The following is a 15,653-nucleotide window of genomic DNA, read 5'->3' as shown; positions in this document are numbered from 1 at the left end:
TCTACAGAGATTTCAATTACAGATACGTTGATTCTTTCTTCTTTTTTTTTTCCTTCTCTTTTGTTTTTCAGATTTGGTAATTTCTATTGATATATCTGTATGTTTGCATAGTTTCTTTTACTTTCTCCAAATTGCTGTTGAGCACACCTGGCAAATATTGTGTTTTGGTTACTGTACTTTTTATCTCTAGAATTTTCTTCCATTATAGTGTCCACTTTTCTGTTGTCATTTCCTCTCAGTCACCAATAACATACTTTGCTTTAATTCACTGAACACATTTTATTTTAGTTCTTTGACTATAGCAGTTTCTTTGATCTTCTTTCAGCTAAATTCTAATACGTAGGTCCACTTGGTGACATTTTCTATTGACTGCTTTTTATCATGAAAAGGAGTCACACTTTCCTTTTTCTTTGACTGTCTAGTAATTTTTGGATGAAACCAAGACATAGGTAGTATTTTATACAAACTCTAGTTTTTTCTTGTGAACATTGGTTTTTTGTTCTGGTATGCAGGTGACTTGCCTGGATTCCAACTTTATATTTTGTCTCCTTGGTGGCTTGCAGCTTTTTGAATAACTCTCTTATGATTTCCCTTTACTGTGTGTGTGTTTTTTTTTCTTTTTTTTTCAGCTTGGCTTTTGTAACCTTTCCCTCTGCCTGCCAAATTTGGCAGTTAGCCAAGTATTTGGGAATGATATGGAGCTTATTCTTTCCATGGATTCCTTTTTCCTAGGGATTTTCCTGAATTTTCCAGTTGTTCGGACAGGTTTTGGCTTTGTATATTTAATATTTCAAGCCTGTCCAGCTTCAGCTCTCTGTCACTTAAGCTATACACAGTTGTGGAGTGCACTTGGTTTAAGAAACCTTCAGACCCATAGCTCCAGTTCTTTATAACTCAATCTTTCTAGCATATATTTCTTTCTGATTACTGTCTGTGTTTTAGATGGAGCCTGTGAAATCTTCCCTATGCTTGCATAGTTTTGCTGTCAGCTAGGGATTTTGGCTATTTATAATCTCAGTTGTTTCCAGAATTTCCTATTTTAAATTTCTAGCTGTTTTCCCAGCCCTGAATTCTAATCTCTGGCACCTTTAGTCACGTCTGTTTTCCACAGCCACAGTCATGAAACTTGGGCCAGTAAACCTCAAACTTAATTCATACCCTTCTTATTGCAATTCTTTTAAAACCAAATGTTTCTCCAGCTTCTATTTTTTGGATACTTCCCAGTATCTTTTAGTAGTATTTAAAATTTTTAATTTAGTATTTAATGTTTGTTATTTAAGGGGTTCACATGATCAGTCACTATTACTGGAAATCACAATTCCCCTATTATTGAATAACCACAAACTTGAAATTCTTACCCTATTTGTTGCAGTTCTTCTAAAATTAAGTTCTTCTCCAGCTTGTGTCTGCTCTTGGATGCTGTCCATGTCTTTACATAGTTAGGTTTTAAAAAATTTACCTAATATTTTGTAGTTGTTACCTGTGGGAATTCATATTATTAATTCTGTAGTAGTAGAAGTTGCAAGGCCTTGAAAAGCTATGATTAGCTAATTTGAACAAAAAAGATCTTTGAATGCCCTGGTTTATCATTTGACTGTGAAGGATTATTCATATATGAAAGAACTGATGAACATATCAAGTTCTCCCAAATATTATTTTTATCTTGTGCTTCAACAGTCTATAGTTCTGTGTTTTAGGGTAGTTAATGCCAACAACAGCTACTTGCTATTATTTGCTAACATTTGGTTGAATCTCTTTTAATACTCAGTTGGTTTCTTGGTATTATGAAAGTCAGTATCTTGTAATTCTTAAAAAATTGAGCAATTTAACTTCAGCCCTTATATCTTGCCCTGTAAAGAGGCATGGGTATAGGACCAAATAGTGCCCATAGGCCCGTCCCTTATGCTTCAGGGGACTTCATTATTGGTTACTATTTAGTGGCAAATGTATGTAGGGGAATGAGATCAGGTCTCATCAGAAATGCAGCTGTACCTTTTATATCATTTCTAAGAAGACATTTTCCAGCAATTATGATAGTTGTTATTTATAGATTTTCATTGATGGCAAGTTAGTTTCATGAGCAAGGATATGTTCTTTGTTCAAACCAAATTTTTGGTTTATATGGCAATTCTCATTTCCCAAAGAGCTGAGTAAGCATTTGTCATTGAATGATCATAAGTATTTTACTGCATATTAAAAAGATTATTTGTGAATTTAGAAATCTTCAATAAAGGAAATATTTTATTGTACAGGTACAGTTACTAGCAAAGAAAATTATCTACTCATATTTAAACCTGCTAGTGAATTCGAAGAATGACTTGGCTCTGGCTCATATTCTCAATATTCCTGATAGAGGACTTGGAAGAGAAGCCTTCACTGATTTGAAACATGCTGCTCGAGAGAAACAGATGTCTATCTTTTTGGTATGGACATGTTATATTTTCAAGATTTTTTAGAGATTCTGAACTGTGGATCCATGTACCTTAATGTAGAGTTCTTGTAACTATGATATAACAACTTTTAAATTGTGAATATGTGTTCTGCCTCATGTATTTGAAAGTCTTCGGTATTTTTTTCCTTACTATATCCTTCAAAGTTAATAAGGGAATATTTTCTAAAGCAGTGTTTGCCTACATGTGTTCTGTAGAATGCTAGTGCAGTTAAATTTTCCTGAAATAAATAATTTCCAGAGGCAGAATTTCCTATTAAGTGTTCTTTGAATAAATATTTCCAAGGGCAAAAAGTTGGAAATCATGTATACCCTTTTTGGATATACAGAACACATGAGTTTATATCAAAAGCTCTGAGAAGTCCTGCCATAAGGAACTCGGCTTAAGTTAACCTTGCTATTTAATTTGTTGTTTCCTAAATAATTTAACTATGGAACTTTTCTCAGATTATTTAAATTTCAGAGATTTTTCTTTTTCTTTCTTTGGATATACTTTGGAAAATGCAGCTTTATAACATTTTGTTTTTGATGGAGATGGCCTAATGTATAACCATCAAGCATGTATTTTTTATCATAGTAAAAGCAAGGCCTTTTGAACTACACATGGTCAAATAATCCTGAAATGTGAAAGCTAGATGGGGCTTAGTAATTATCTCATCTAAATCTTTATTTTACAAATAAAGAAGCTAAGATTTAGGAGAGTAGAATTAATTGTCCAACCTTGAATAACTCAACACAGTTGGCACTGAAAAATCCCTTTGTTCCATATAACAATTCCAGTAGCCAGTAGTTAATCTGTTGAAGAATATATTTATTCTTTATAGAATATCACTGTCTAATGCTTTATAGACAGTGATATACTTTCTTTTATTTTTTTGCTGCTGCTGCACTGTAAAGCTCCCAGACCAGGGACTGAACCTGTCCCTTCTACAGCGGAACTGTGGAGTCCTACCACTGGACCACCAGGGAATTCTCAACAGTGATATACTCTTGGGAACGTACTCTTATGCCCTTAATTTGTCCCTAACTCGACTCTTCAGTCTCAGTTTCTATCTGTATGTTGCCATCACTCTGGCTAGCACAGCTTCTGCATGACACCTGTTTTTTTTTAATTTGCTTCTGAATGAAAATGTAGCATGAATCATAAAAAAATGAGTCACCTTACCTATATACATAGAAATGTGTAAATGTGCCTAGGTTCATAAAATAAGATGTAGTTTTACTAAATCATTAAACATAACCATCTGTTTTAAATCATAGGTGGCCACATCGTTTATTAGAACAATAGAGCTTGGAGGGAAAGGATATGCACCATCACCATCTGATCCTTTAAGGGCACATATAAAAGGATTGTCTAATTTTATTAATTTCATTGACAAATTAGATGAAATTCTTGGAGAAGTCTCAAATCCAAGGTATGACAAATATGTGTTATTAGTCTGTCTTTAAAACTTCACAGAATCAAGTGGATAGAAAAATAGGAGCTATTGAGATGATCAAACATCAAACCAAACTAGGAATGAGAAACAAAATGTCCAGATAAGGAGGATGGCAGAATTTAGGAAGGAGGGATAAATTAGGAGTTTGGGATTAGCAGATACAAACTATTGGATACTATATACGAAACAGGTAAACCACAAGGTCCTATTGTTTAGTACAGGGAACTATATATCCTGTGATAAACTGTATTGGAAAAGAATATGAAAAAGAATATGTGTATGTGTAACTGAATCCCTTTACTGTACACCAGAAATGAATACATATAAATCAACTGTACTTCAGTTTTTAAAATCTAGATTAATAAATTATAATCACATGGCTATTCCACCTAAATTCAAGATAAATACTCAATTTAGAGAGGAAGAAACTGAATTTAGTCACATTGTTGTTAAGTAGCACAGTTGGGACCTGAATTCAGTTCTGACCCTGGAACCCATTCTCTTAATTGCTGTTTCTTATTCTGTGAAACTTCTTTCCATTTTAAGATTCCAGGAAGAATTATACTCAGGATTTTGTTCTGAATTGTTTCCTTCTATCGTCTTATGCTTGTGCTAAATCACTCAGTTGTGTCGGACTCTTTGTGACCCTATGGACTATAGCCAGGCTCCTCGGTCCATGGGGTTTTCCCAGCAAGAATACTGGAGTGGGTTGCCATTTCCTCCTCCAAGGAGTCTTCCTGACCCAGGGATCAAACCCACGTCTCCCGTGTCTCCTGCATTGGCAGGTGGATTCTTTGCTGCTGAGCCACCAGGGAAATCCCTATTTTCTTATATGGATATCTATTATAGTGAAGTGAATTTGGAAGAGGATTTGAATATGACTTATAGTCAATATCAGTGACATCTTCTGCACATCCAAATAATATATTGACTGGCCATTTCTTCTCAGACAGCAGATAATTAATTTTATTTTTCTTTTTTTTTTAAATTTTACTTTATTTTTAAACTTTACAATATTGTATTCGTTCTGCCATATATCGAAATGAGTCTGCCACAGGCATACACGTGTTCCCCATCCTGAACCCTCCTCCCTCCTCCCTCCCCATACCATCCCTCTGGGTCGTCCCAGTGCACCAGACTCAAGCATCCAGTGTCGTGCATCGAACCTGGACTGGCGACTCGTTTCATATATGATATTATACATATTTCAGTGCCATTCTCCCAAATCATCCCACCCTCTCTCTCTCCCACAGAGTCCAAAAGACTGTTTATTCATCAGTGTCTCTTTTGCTGTCTCGTAGACAGGGTTATTGTTAGCATCTTTCTAAATTCCATATATATGCATTAGTATACTGTATTGGTGTTTTTCTTTCTGGCTTACTTCACTCTGTATAATAGGCTCCAGTTTCATCCACCTCATTAGAACTGATTCAAATGTATTCTTTTTAATGGCTGAGTAATACTCCTTTGTGTATATGTACCACAGCTTTCTTATCCATTCATCTGCTGATGGACATCTAGGTTGCTTCCATGTCCTGGCTATTAGAAACAGTGCTGCGATGAACATTGGGGTACACGTGCTTCTTTCAATTCTTGTTTTCTCAGTGTGTATGCCCAGCAGTGGGATTGCTGGATCATAAGGCAGTTCTAGTTCCAGTTTTTTAAGGAATCTCCACATTGTTCTCCATAGTGGCTGTACTAGTTTGCATTCCCACCAACAGTGTAAGAGGGTTCCCTTTTCTCCACATCCTCTCCAGCATTTATTACTTGTAGACTTTTGGATCGCAGCCATTCTGACTGGCGTGAAATGGTACCTCATAGTGGTTTTGATTTGCATTTCTCTGATAATGAGTGATGTTGAGCATCTTTTCATGTGTTTGTTAGCCATCTGTATGTCTTCTTTGGACAAATGTCTACTTAGTTCTTTGGCCCATTTTTTGATTGGGTCATTTAATTTTCTGGAATTGAGCTGTAGGAGTTGCTTGTATATTTTTGAGATTAGTTGTTTGTCAGTTGCTTCCTTGGCTATTATTTTCTCCCATTCTGAAGGCTGTCTTTTCACATTGCTTATAGTTTGCTTTGTTGTGCAGAAGCTTTTAAGTTTAATTAGGTCCCATTTGTTTATTTTTGCTTTTATTTCCAATATTCTGGGAGGTGGGTCATAGAGGATCCTGCTGTGATGTATGTCGGAGAGTGTTTTGCCTGTGTTCTCCTCTAGGAATTTTATAGTTTCTGGTCTTATATTGAGATCTTTAATCCATTTTGAGTTTATTTTTGTATATGGTGTTAGAAAGTGGTCTAATTTCGTTCTTTTACAAGTGGTTGACCAGTTTTCCTAGCACCACTTGTTAAAGAGATTGTCTTTAATCCATTGTATATTCTTGCCTCCTTTGTCAAAGATAACGTGTCCATATGTGCGTGGATTTATCTCTGGGCTTTCTATTTTGTTCCATTGATCTATATTTCTGTCTTCGTGCCAATACCATACTGTCTTGATGACTGTGGCTTTGTAGTAGAGCCTGAAGTCAGGCAGGTTGATTCCTCCAGTTCCATTCTTCTTTCTCAAGATCGCTTTGGCTATTCGAGGTTTTTTGTATTTCTATACAAATTGTGAAATTATTTGTTCTAGCTCTGTGAAGAATACCGTTGGTAGCTTGATAGGGATTGCATTGAATCTATAAATTGCTTTGGGGAGTATACTCATTTTCACTATATTGATTCTTCCAATCCATGAACATGGTATATTTCTCCATCTATTAGTGTCCTCTTTGATTTCTTTCATCAGTGTTTTATAGTTTTCTATATATAGGTCTTTAGTTTCTTTAGGTAGATATATTCCTGAGTATTTTATTCTTTTCATTGCAATGGTGAATGAAATTGTTTCCTTAATTTCTCTGTTTTCTCATTATTAGTGTATAGGAATGCAAGGGATTTCTGTGTGTTGATTTTATATCCTGCAACTTTACTATAATCATTGATTAGTTCTAGTAATTTTCTGGTGGAGTCTTGAGGGTTTTCTATGTAGAGGATCATGTCATCTGCAAACAGTGAGAGTTTTACTTCTTCTTTTCCAACTTGGATTCCTTTTATTTCTTTTTCTGCTCTGATTGCTGTGGCCAAAACTTCCAAAACTATGTTGAATAGTAATGGTGAAAGTGGGCACCCTTGTCTTGTTCCTGACTTTAGAGGAAATGCTTTCAATTTTTCACCATTGAGGATAATGTTTGCTGTGGGTTTGTCATATATAGCTTTTATTATGTTGAGGTATGTTCCTTCTATTCCTGCTTTCTGGAGAGTTTTTATCATAAATGAATGTTGAATTTTGTCAAAGGCTTTCTCTGCATCTATTGAGATATGGTTTTTATTTTTCAATTTGTTAATGTGGAGTATTACATTGATTGATTTGCAGATACTGAAGAATCCTTGCATCCCTGGGATAAAGCCCACTTGGTCATGGTGTATGATCTTTTTAATGTGTTGTTGGATTCTGATTGCTAGAATTTTGTTAAGGATTTTTGCATCTATGTTCATCAGTGATATTGGCCTGTAGGTTTCTTTTTTTGTGGCATCTTTGTCAGGCTTTGGTATTAGAGTGATGGTGGTCTCATATAATGAGTTTGGAATTTTACCTTCCTCTGCAATTTTCTGGAAGAGTTTGAGTAGGATAGGTGTTAGCTCTTCTCTCAGTTTTTGGTAGAATTCAGCTGTGAAGCCATCTGGACCTGGGCTTTTGTTTGCTGGAAGATTTCTGATTACAGTTTCAATTTCTGTGCTTGTGATGGGTCTATTAAGATTTTCTATTTCTTCCTGGTTCAGTTTTGGAAAGTTGTACTTTTCTAAGAATTTGTCCATTTCTTCCACGTTGTCCATTTTATTGGCATATAATTGCTGATAGTAGTCTCTTATGATCCTTTGTATTTCTGTGTTGTCTGTTGTAATCTCTCCATTTTCATTTCTACTTTTATTGATTTGATTTTTCTCCCTTTGTTTCTTGATGAGTCTGGCTAATGGTTTGTCAATTTTATTTATCCTTTCAAAGAACCAGCTTTTGACTTTGTTGATTTTTGCTATGGTCTCTTTTGTTTTTTTTGGATTTATTTCTGCCCTAATTTTTAAGATTTCTTTCCTTCTACTAACCCTGGGGTTCTTCATTTCTTCCTTTTCTAGTTGCTTTAGGTGTAGAGTTAGGTTATTTATTTGACTTTTTTATTGTTTCTTGAGGTATGCCTGTATTGCTATGAACTTTCCCTTTAGGACTGCTTTTACAGTGTCCTACAGGTTTGGGTTGTTGTGTTTTCACTTTCATTCGTTTCTATGCAAATTTTGATTTCTTTTTTGATTTCTTCTGTGATTTGTTGGTTATTCAGCAGCGTGTTGTTCAGCCTCCATATGTTGGAATTTTTAATAGTTTTTCTCCTGTTTTTGAGATCTAATCTTACTGCATTGTGGTCAGAAAAGATGCTTGGAATGATTTCAATTTTTTTGAATTTACTAAGGCTAGATTTATGGCCCAGGATGTGATCTATCCTGGAGAGGGTTCCATGTGCGCTTGAGAAAAAGGTGAAATTCATTGTTTTGGGATGAAATGTCCTATAGATATCAATTAGGTCTAACTGGTCTATTGTATCGTTTAAAGTTTGTGTTTCCTTGTTAATTTTCTGTTTAGTTGATCTATCCATAGATGTTAGTGGGGTATTAAAGTCTCCCACTATTATTGTGTTATTGTTAATTTGTCCTTTGATACTTGTTAGCATTTGCCTTACATATTGCGATGCCCCCATGTTGGGTGCATATATATTTATAATTGTTATATCTTCTTCTTGTATTGATCCTTTGATCATTATGTAGTAACCGTCTTTGTCTCTTTTCACAGCCTTTGTTTTAAAGTCTATTTTGTCTGATATGAGTATTGCTACTCCTGCTTTCTTTTGGTCCCTATTTGCATGGAAAATCTTTTTCCAGCCCTTCACTTTCGGTGTATGTGTCCCCTGTTTTGAGGTGAGTATCTTGTAGACAGCGTATGTAGGGGTCTTGTTTTTGTATCCATTCAGCCAGTCTTTGTCTTTTGGTTGGGGCATTCAACCCATTTATGTTTAAGGTAATTATTGATAAGTATGATCCCATTGCCATTTACTTTATTGTTTTGGGTTCGAGTTTATACACCCTTTTTGTGTTTCCTGTCTAGAGAATATCCTTTAGTATTTGTTGGAGAGCTGGTTTGGTGGTGCAGAATTTTCTCAGCTTTTGCTTGTCTGTAAAGCTTTTGATTTCTCCTTCATATTTGAATGAGATCCTTGCTGGGTACAATAATCTGGGCAGTAGGTTATTTTCTTTCATCATTTTAAGTATGTCTTGCCATTCCCTCCTGGCTTGAAGAGTTTCTATTGAAAGATCAGCTGTTATCCTTATGGGAATTCCCTTGTGTGTTATTTGTTGTTTTTCCCTTGCTGCTTTTAGTATTTGTTCTTAGTGTTTGATCTTTGTTAATTTGATTAATATGTGTCTTGGGGTGATTCGCCTTGGGTTTATCCTGTTTGGGACTCTCTGGGTTTCTTGGACTTGGGTGATTATTTCTTTCCGCATTTTAGGGAAGTTTTCAACTATTATCTCCTCAAGTATTTTCTCATGGTCTTTCTTTTTGTCTTCTTCTTCTGGGACCCCTATGATTCGAACGTTGTAGCATTTAATATTGTCCTGGAGGTCTCTGAGTTTGTCCTCATGTCTTTTAATTCGTTTTTCTTTTTTCCTCTCTGATTCATTTATTTCTACCATTTTATCTTCTAATTCACTAATCCTATCTTCTGCCTCTGTTAGTCTACTATTTGTTGCCTCCAGAGTGTTTTTGATTTCATTTATTGCATTATTCATTCTATATTGACTCTTTTTTATGTCTTCTAGGTCCTTGTTAAACCTTTCTTGCATCTTCTCAGTCCTTGTCTCCAGGTTATTAATCTGTGATTCCATTTTGATTTCAAGATTTTGGATCAATTTCACTATCATTATTCAGAATTCTTTATCAGGTAGATTCCCTATCTCTTCCTCTTTTGTTTGGTTTGGTGGGCATTTATCCTGTTCCTTTACCTGCTGGGTATTCCTCTGTCTCTTCATCTTGTTTAAATTGCTGAGTTTGGGGTGTCCTTTCTGTATTCTTGCAGTTTGTGCGGGTCTCTTTATTGTGGCGTTTCCTCACTGTGGTTTGTACAGGTGGCTTGTCAAGGTTTCTTGGTTAGGGAAGCTTGTGTCGGTGTTCTGGTGGGTGGAGCTGTATTTCTTCTCTCTGGAGTGCAATGAAGTGTCCAGTAATGAGTTATGAGATGTCTATGGTTTTGGGGTGACTTTGGGCAGCCTGTATCTTGGAGCTCGGGGCTGTGTTCCTGTGTTGCTGGAGAATTTGCTTGGTATGTCTTGCCCTGGAACTTGTTGGCCCTTGTGTGGTGCTTGGTTTCAGTGTAGGTATGGAGGTGCTTAATGAGCTTCTGTCAATTAATGTTCCCTGGAGTCCGGAGTTCCCTGGAGTTAGGGTTTGGACTTAAGCCTCCTGCTTCCAGTTATCAGTTTTATTTTTACAGTAGTTTCAAAACTTCTCCTTCTATACAGCACCATTGATAAAACATCTCCTTTCGAAGACATGGGTTGCTTTTCTGGGTGCCTGATATCCTCTGCCAGCATTCAGAAGTTGTTTTGTGGAATTTACTTGGCGTTTAAATGTTCTTTTGATGAATTTGTGGGGGAGAAAGTGTTCTCCCCATCCTGCTCCTCTGCCATCTTAGTTCCTCCCCCCAATTTTAAAGAATATTTTATTTTTAGTAAAACAAAATATGTATATTTTGTTAAAATCAAATGGTACTACAGACTTACAGTAATAAAGTCCTCAGAGGAATCGACTGTTAATATTTTTTGTGTTTGTTTCTATATTTACCTCATTTAAATGGAATTTTTATACAGTTTTTATGAAATTTTATACTGTTTTTTTATTGGAATATAATTGCTGTACATCATTTTGTTTCTGCTCTACAATACAGTGAATCAGCTATATGTATACATATATCTTCTCCCTCTTTGACCTCCCTCCCACCCTCATCTCAACCATCTAGGTCATCACAGACCACCGAACTGAGCTTCCTGTATTCTATGGTGGGTTTCTGCTGCTGCTGCTAAGTCGCTTCAGTTGTGTCTGACCCTGGGCGACCCCACAGATGGCAGCCCACCAGGCTTCCCCGTCCCTGGGATTCTCCAGGCAAGAACAGTGGAGTGGGTTGCCATTTCCTTGTCCAATACATGAAAGTGAAAAGTGAAAGTGAAGTCGCTTAGTCATGTCTGACTCTTAGCGACCCCATGGACTGCAGCCTACCAGGCTCCTCCGTCCATGGGATTTTCCAGGCAAGAGTACTGGAGTGGGGTGCCATTGGCTTCTCTGTAGTGGGTTCCTACTGCCTACTTATTTTACACATGGTAGTGTGTGTATGTCAATCCTAATCACCCAATTCATCCCATTATTCCCATCCCCCCTGCATCCACATGTCTTTTCTCTACATGTGTGTCTCTATCCCTGCCCTGGAAATAGGTTCATATGTACCATTTTGGAGAAGGAAATGGCAACCCACTCCAGTGTTCTTGCCTGGAGAATCCCAGGGACGGGGGAGCCTGGTGGGCTGCCGTCTCTGGGGTCACACAGAGTCGGACACAACTGAAGTGACTTAGCAGTACCATTTTTCTGGATTCCAAATATGTGTGTTAATATATGATATTTGTTTTCCTCTTCCTGACGTACTTCACTTTGTGTGACAGACTCTTAAGTCTATCCACGTCTCTACATAGCTAAAGCTGAAGTAACTAAAGTGAAAGTCACTCAGTCGTGTCTGACTCTTTGCAACCCCATGGACTATACAGTCCATGGAATTCTCCAGGCCAGAATACTGGAGTGGGTAGCCGTTCCCTTCTCCAGAGGATCTTCCCAACCAAGGGATCAAACCCAGGTCTCCCTCAATACAGGCTGATTCTTTACCAGCTGAGCCACCAGGGAAGCCCAAGAATACTGGAGTGGGTAGCCTGTCCCTTCAGCGGATCTTCCTGACCCAAGTATCAAACCAGGGTCTCCTGCAATAGTTGATTTACAATGTAATGTTAGTTCCAATATAAAGCATTCAGTATTTTTGCAGTTTATATACCATTATAGGTTATTATAAGATATTGTGTATATTCCCTGTGCTATACAGTAAATACTTCTTGCTGATCTATTTTATGTATAATAGTATCTATTAATCCTATATTCCTAATTTATTCCCTACCCACTGTGGTAACCATACGTTTGTTTTTTGTGTCTGTGAATCTCCTTCTGTTTTGTATATACATTCATTTGTAGATTCTACATGTGAAGGCTATCATTTAGTATCTCTGACTTTACCAAGCATAATATTCTCTAGGTCCATCCACATTGCTGCTAATGGCAAGATTTCATTCTTTTTTATGGCTGAGTAATATTCCATTGTGAATATATACCACATTTTCTTAATCCAATTACCTGTTGTTAGGCACTAAGGTTGCTTCCATGTCTTGGCTGTGTTAATAGAGCTGCTGTGAATATTAGGCTACTTATATCTTTTCAAATTAGTATTTTCAATTTTTCCAGATTTTTCAGTTCTACCCAGGAGTAGAATTGCCAGATCATAATGGTAGTTCTATTTTTAATTTTTTAAGGCACCTTCATACTGTCTTCCATAGTGGCTGCACCTGTTTATATTCCCTCTACCAGTGTTTGAGGATTCCCTTTTCTCCGTATCCTCTCCAGCACTTGTTATTTATAGACTTTTAATGATGACCATTCTGACAGGTGTGAGGTGATACCTTATTGTGGTTTTGATTTGCATTTCTCTAATAATTAGCGATATTGAACATCTTTTCATGTGTCTGTTAGCCATCTCTATGTCTTATTTGGAAACATGTCTATTCAAGTCTTCTGCCCATTTTTTGATTGGATTATTTGGGTTTTGATAGTGAGTTCTATGAGCTGTTTGTATATTTTAGGTATTAAACCCTTGTCAGTCTATGCAGCTATATTTGAGTTTCAAGTTTAGACATTACCTGTTAACTTCCTACCATGGGAGATGAGGATTTGCCACCTACTCACTAACCTCCCAACACTCCTCTTTTCCTCTCCCCCTCCTTCCACACACATAGACACATATGCACACTTGTTACAGCTCTGTATATTGCCTGCAGCTAAACTATATTATATACTATTATTATACTTCCTATCTTGTATACATTTTTGTTTTTCTGAAGTCAATGATTATCTACTTTTTTCTTCTGCTTTGCTTTTTATACATTTATCATTAATTCTTTTTTTATCATTAATTCTTTATCAAGTTTGCTGGTGAAACTATACATTTTCTTCTTTTTATTAGGTCATCTATCAGTTCTGATTTTTGCCCTTGCAGACTTTTTTTTCTGGAAAGTCATCTGTCTTCTTCATTCAGTCTATGTACTTTTGCTTGCCAGGCCTGTTTCAGAGTGTCACCCATGAAGCTTTATCACCTTGTGAATTTTCTTTGCCTCTGCCTTGTTTCCTGGATTTCATGACTTTATTTTTTTATTGGTTAAACCTTTTATTTTGCTCAAGTAGTTTCCTGAGAAAGGGTAAATGGGAGATAAATATCATCATTCTCACATGTAATTGTATGTGGTCTTATGTTTTATTTATCTCTTTAAGATTATTTTTATCTGCTTCCTGAATAGTCTTTGTTTTATCTAAGTTGAGTGTTTTTGTTTCTTTTGCCCTCTTTCAAGTTAAAGGTGCTCCTAAAATGTGGTATGATTCTAGACTGTTGTTTTATATTTAAGAATGAGGCCTGATTAGAACAGCATAGTCACACCAATTGGCTTTTTTATTGGGGATTCTCCAAATGTAAATAACTACAGGTCTTTCCTTTGGAACTTATCCCCAAATTTCCACAATGGCATCCTTTAGTCTCCTTTTGAATATAGTTCATCTGGCTAGCAATATTCTGGGATTTGAAGTAGGGTAACTTGCTTCTGAGTCGCCCAGTTGAACATGCAGACTTTTACTCAGTCTCTCTATTTTCAGTTGTTGATGCCTCTAGGTCTGGAGCCTCCCTGGCTTAGTTTCTTAAGCATGATCCTGCTTTCCATTCTGAAGTGAGAGAAATTCACTAGTCCTGACTGCTCAGAATAAGACAGGAGATTTAGGGATCTAAGTGTTCCTTGTATATACTGTTAATCAGTTTTCTTATTTGCAGTGACACCTTCACCATAGCCTTCAGTATTGCCTTCAGTTTCTGAGATTACTACTTCTTGGTGTCTCTCTGAGCAGTTACTTGGCTTGTAGCTTTCTCTGTTCTGGGTAGTCAGTTATACTTTTCCATCTGCTCTTCGTCTTTCTGTAGTTTCATAACATGTCTCTGCTCTCGACTATTGTCTCCTCTCTCACACTCTTTTTCTTTATGGATTTAAAGTCTTTGCCTTTTTTTGTTGCTTTAATGGTACTTTAGAAGAGAGCAGATATAAGTGCATATATTTAATCCATTTGTTGTAATTACATTCTTTTTTGGAGGAATTTCTGGTTGGCGTAAGTTAACAGGGTAAAAGTACATTTGTACGTACACTTTTGTACACAGGGTAGAAGTATGTTTTAGAGGCACCTTGGATAAGAGAATAGCCTTCAGTTCTTCAGTTTAGCAGCCAATTATTTTGAATATCCTATTTGGTCATCAGTTCAGTTCAGTTGCTCAGTTGTGTCTGACTCTTTGCAACCCCATGGATTGCAGCATGCCAGGATTCCCTGTTTATCACCAACTCCTGGAGCTTGCTCAAACTCATGTCCATCGAGTTGTTGATGCCATTAAACTATCTCATCCTCTGTTGTCCCCTTCTCCTCCTGCCTTCAATCTTTCCCAGCATCAGGATCTTTTTCAAGGAGTCAGTTCTTCGTATCAGGTGGCCAAAGTATTGGGAGTTTGAGCTTCAGCATTAGTCCTTTCAATGAATATTCAGGACTGATTTCCTTTAGGATTATTTGGTCATAACAAGTAATTATTAATATTCTATATTCTAGAGAAGATACTGAAGAAGCGGGTGTCTAAATAGTTTTTTGAGTAGTCCTTATTTTCTTCTATAATGTGATTTTTTTATGTGTTAAGTATATATTCATTTCATGATTTTAAATAGTAAAGTTATTACAAACCAAAGACATAAATTCTGTTTTTATAATAATAGAAGGATATACATAGGAAAGGACAATTGACCTAGTTTGTGGGAGCCAGGGATAAGATTGTCAGGAGAGTTTACCTGAGTGGTTGTTACAATTGAGCTTAATCTTGAAGGATGAACTTGAAAGAGTTAAACATACATGGAGAATGGGGGTGACATGAAGTTCAGATGGGGAAAAGGGAGGAATTTCCTATAGTGAGTACAATTAATGTAGGTAACCTGTTGAGACAGAGTTTCATTGATTATTCATTTTGTTTTGTAATTTCAGCTTCTGCCAGCCCTTCTGTTGTTGTTTAGTCACTTGGTCGTGTCTGACTCTTGTGGCCCCATGGATTGTAGTCTGCCAGGCTATCTATCCATGGGATTTCTCAGGCAAGAATACTGAAGTGGGTTGCCATTTCCTTCCCCAACTAGTCCTTTAGCCCCAGTCTATAAACATTATAAGAAAAAACAAGTCATCTTCTCTGTTTTTGTCAGTTCCTTTCTTTTATAGCTCAAATTCTTGAAAAAATACTGTCTTTTATTCCAATTCCCAATTA

General features: G+C 36.5%; 1 protein-coding gene across 4 annotated transcripts in view; it reads left to right on the top strand.

The window, feature by feature from the left end:
• Positions 1-15,653, top strand: part of PARPBP (PARP1 binding protein) — a 67,068-nt gene that overhangs the window by 23,539 nt on the left and 27,876 nt on the right. For 3 of the 4 annotated variants that reach the window (XM_070370250.1, XM_005898605.3, XM_070370251.1), the window contains 2 exons: positions 2,253-2,423; positions 3,710-3,864. The exons of the other annotated variant lie outside the window; for it this stretch is intronic. In XM_070370250.1, coding sequence (XP_070226351.1) covers positions 2,253-2,423; positions 3,710-3,864 — 326 coding nt within the window. The remainder of the gene's footprint in view (positions 1-2,252; positions 2,424-3,709; positions 3,865-15,653) is intronic. 4 annotated transcript variants of the gene reach the window in all.

This window comes from Bos mutus, chromosome 5 (assembly GCF_027580195.1).
Source record: "Bos mutus isolate GX-2022 chromosome 5, NWIPB_WYAK_1.1, whole genome shotgun sequence".
In the NCBI taxonomy this organism is placed as follows: Eukaryota; Metazoa; Chordata; class Mammalia; order Artiodactyla; family Bovidae; genus Bos; species Bos mutus.
Note: the sequence above shows the minus strand (reverse complement) of the source record. Positions and strands in the feature narration are given on the sequence as shown.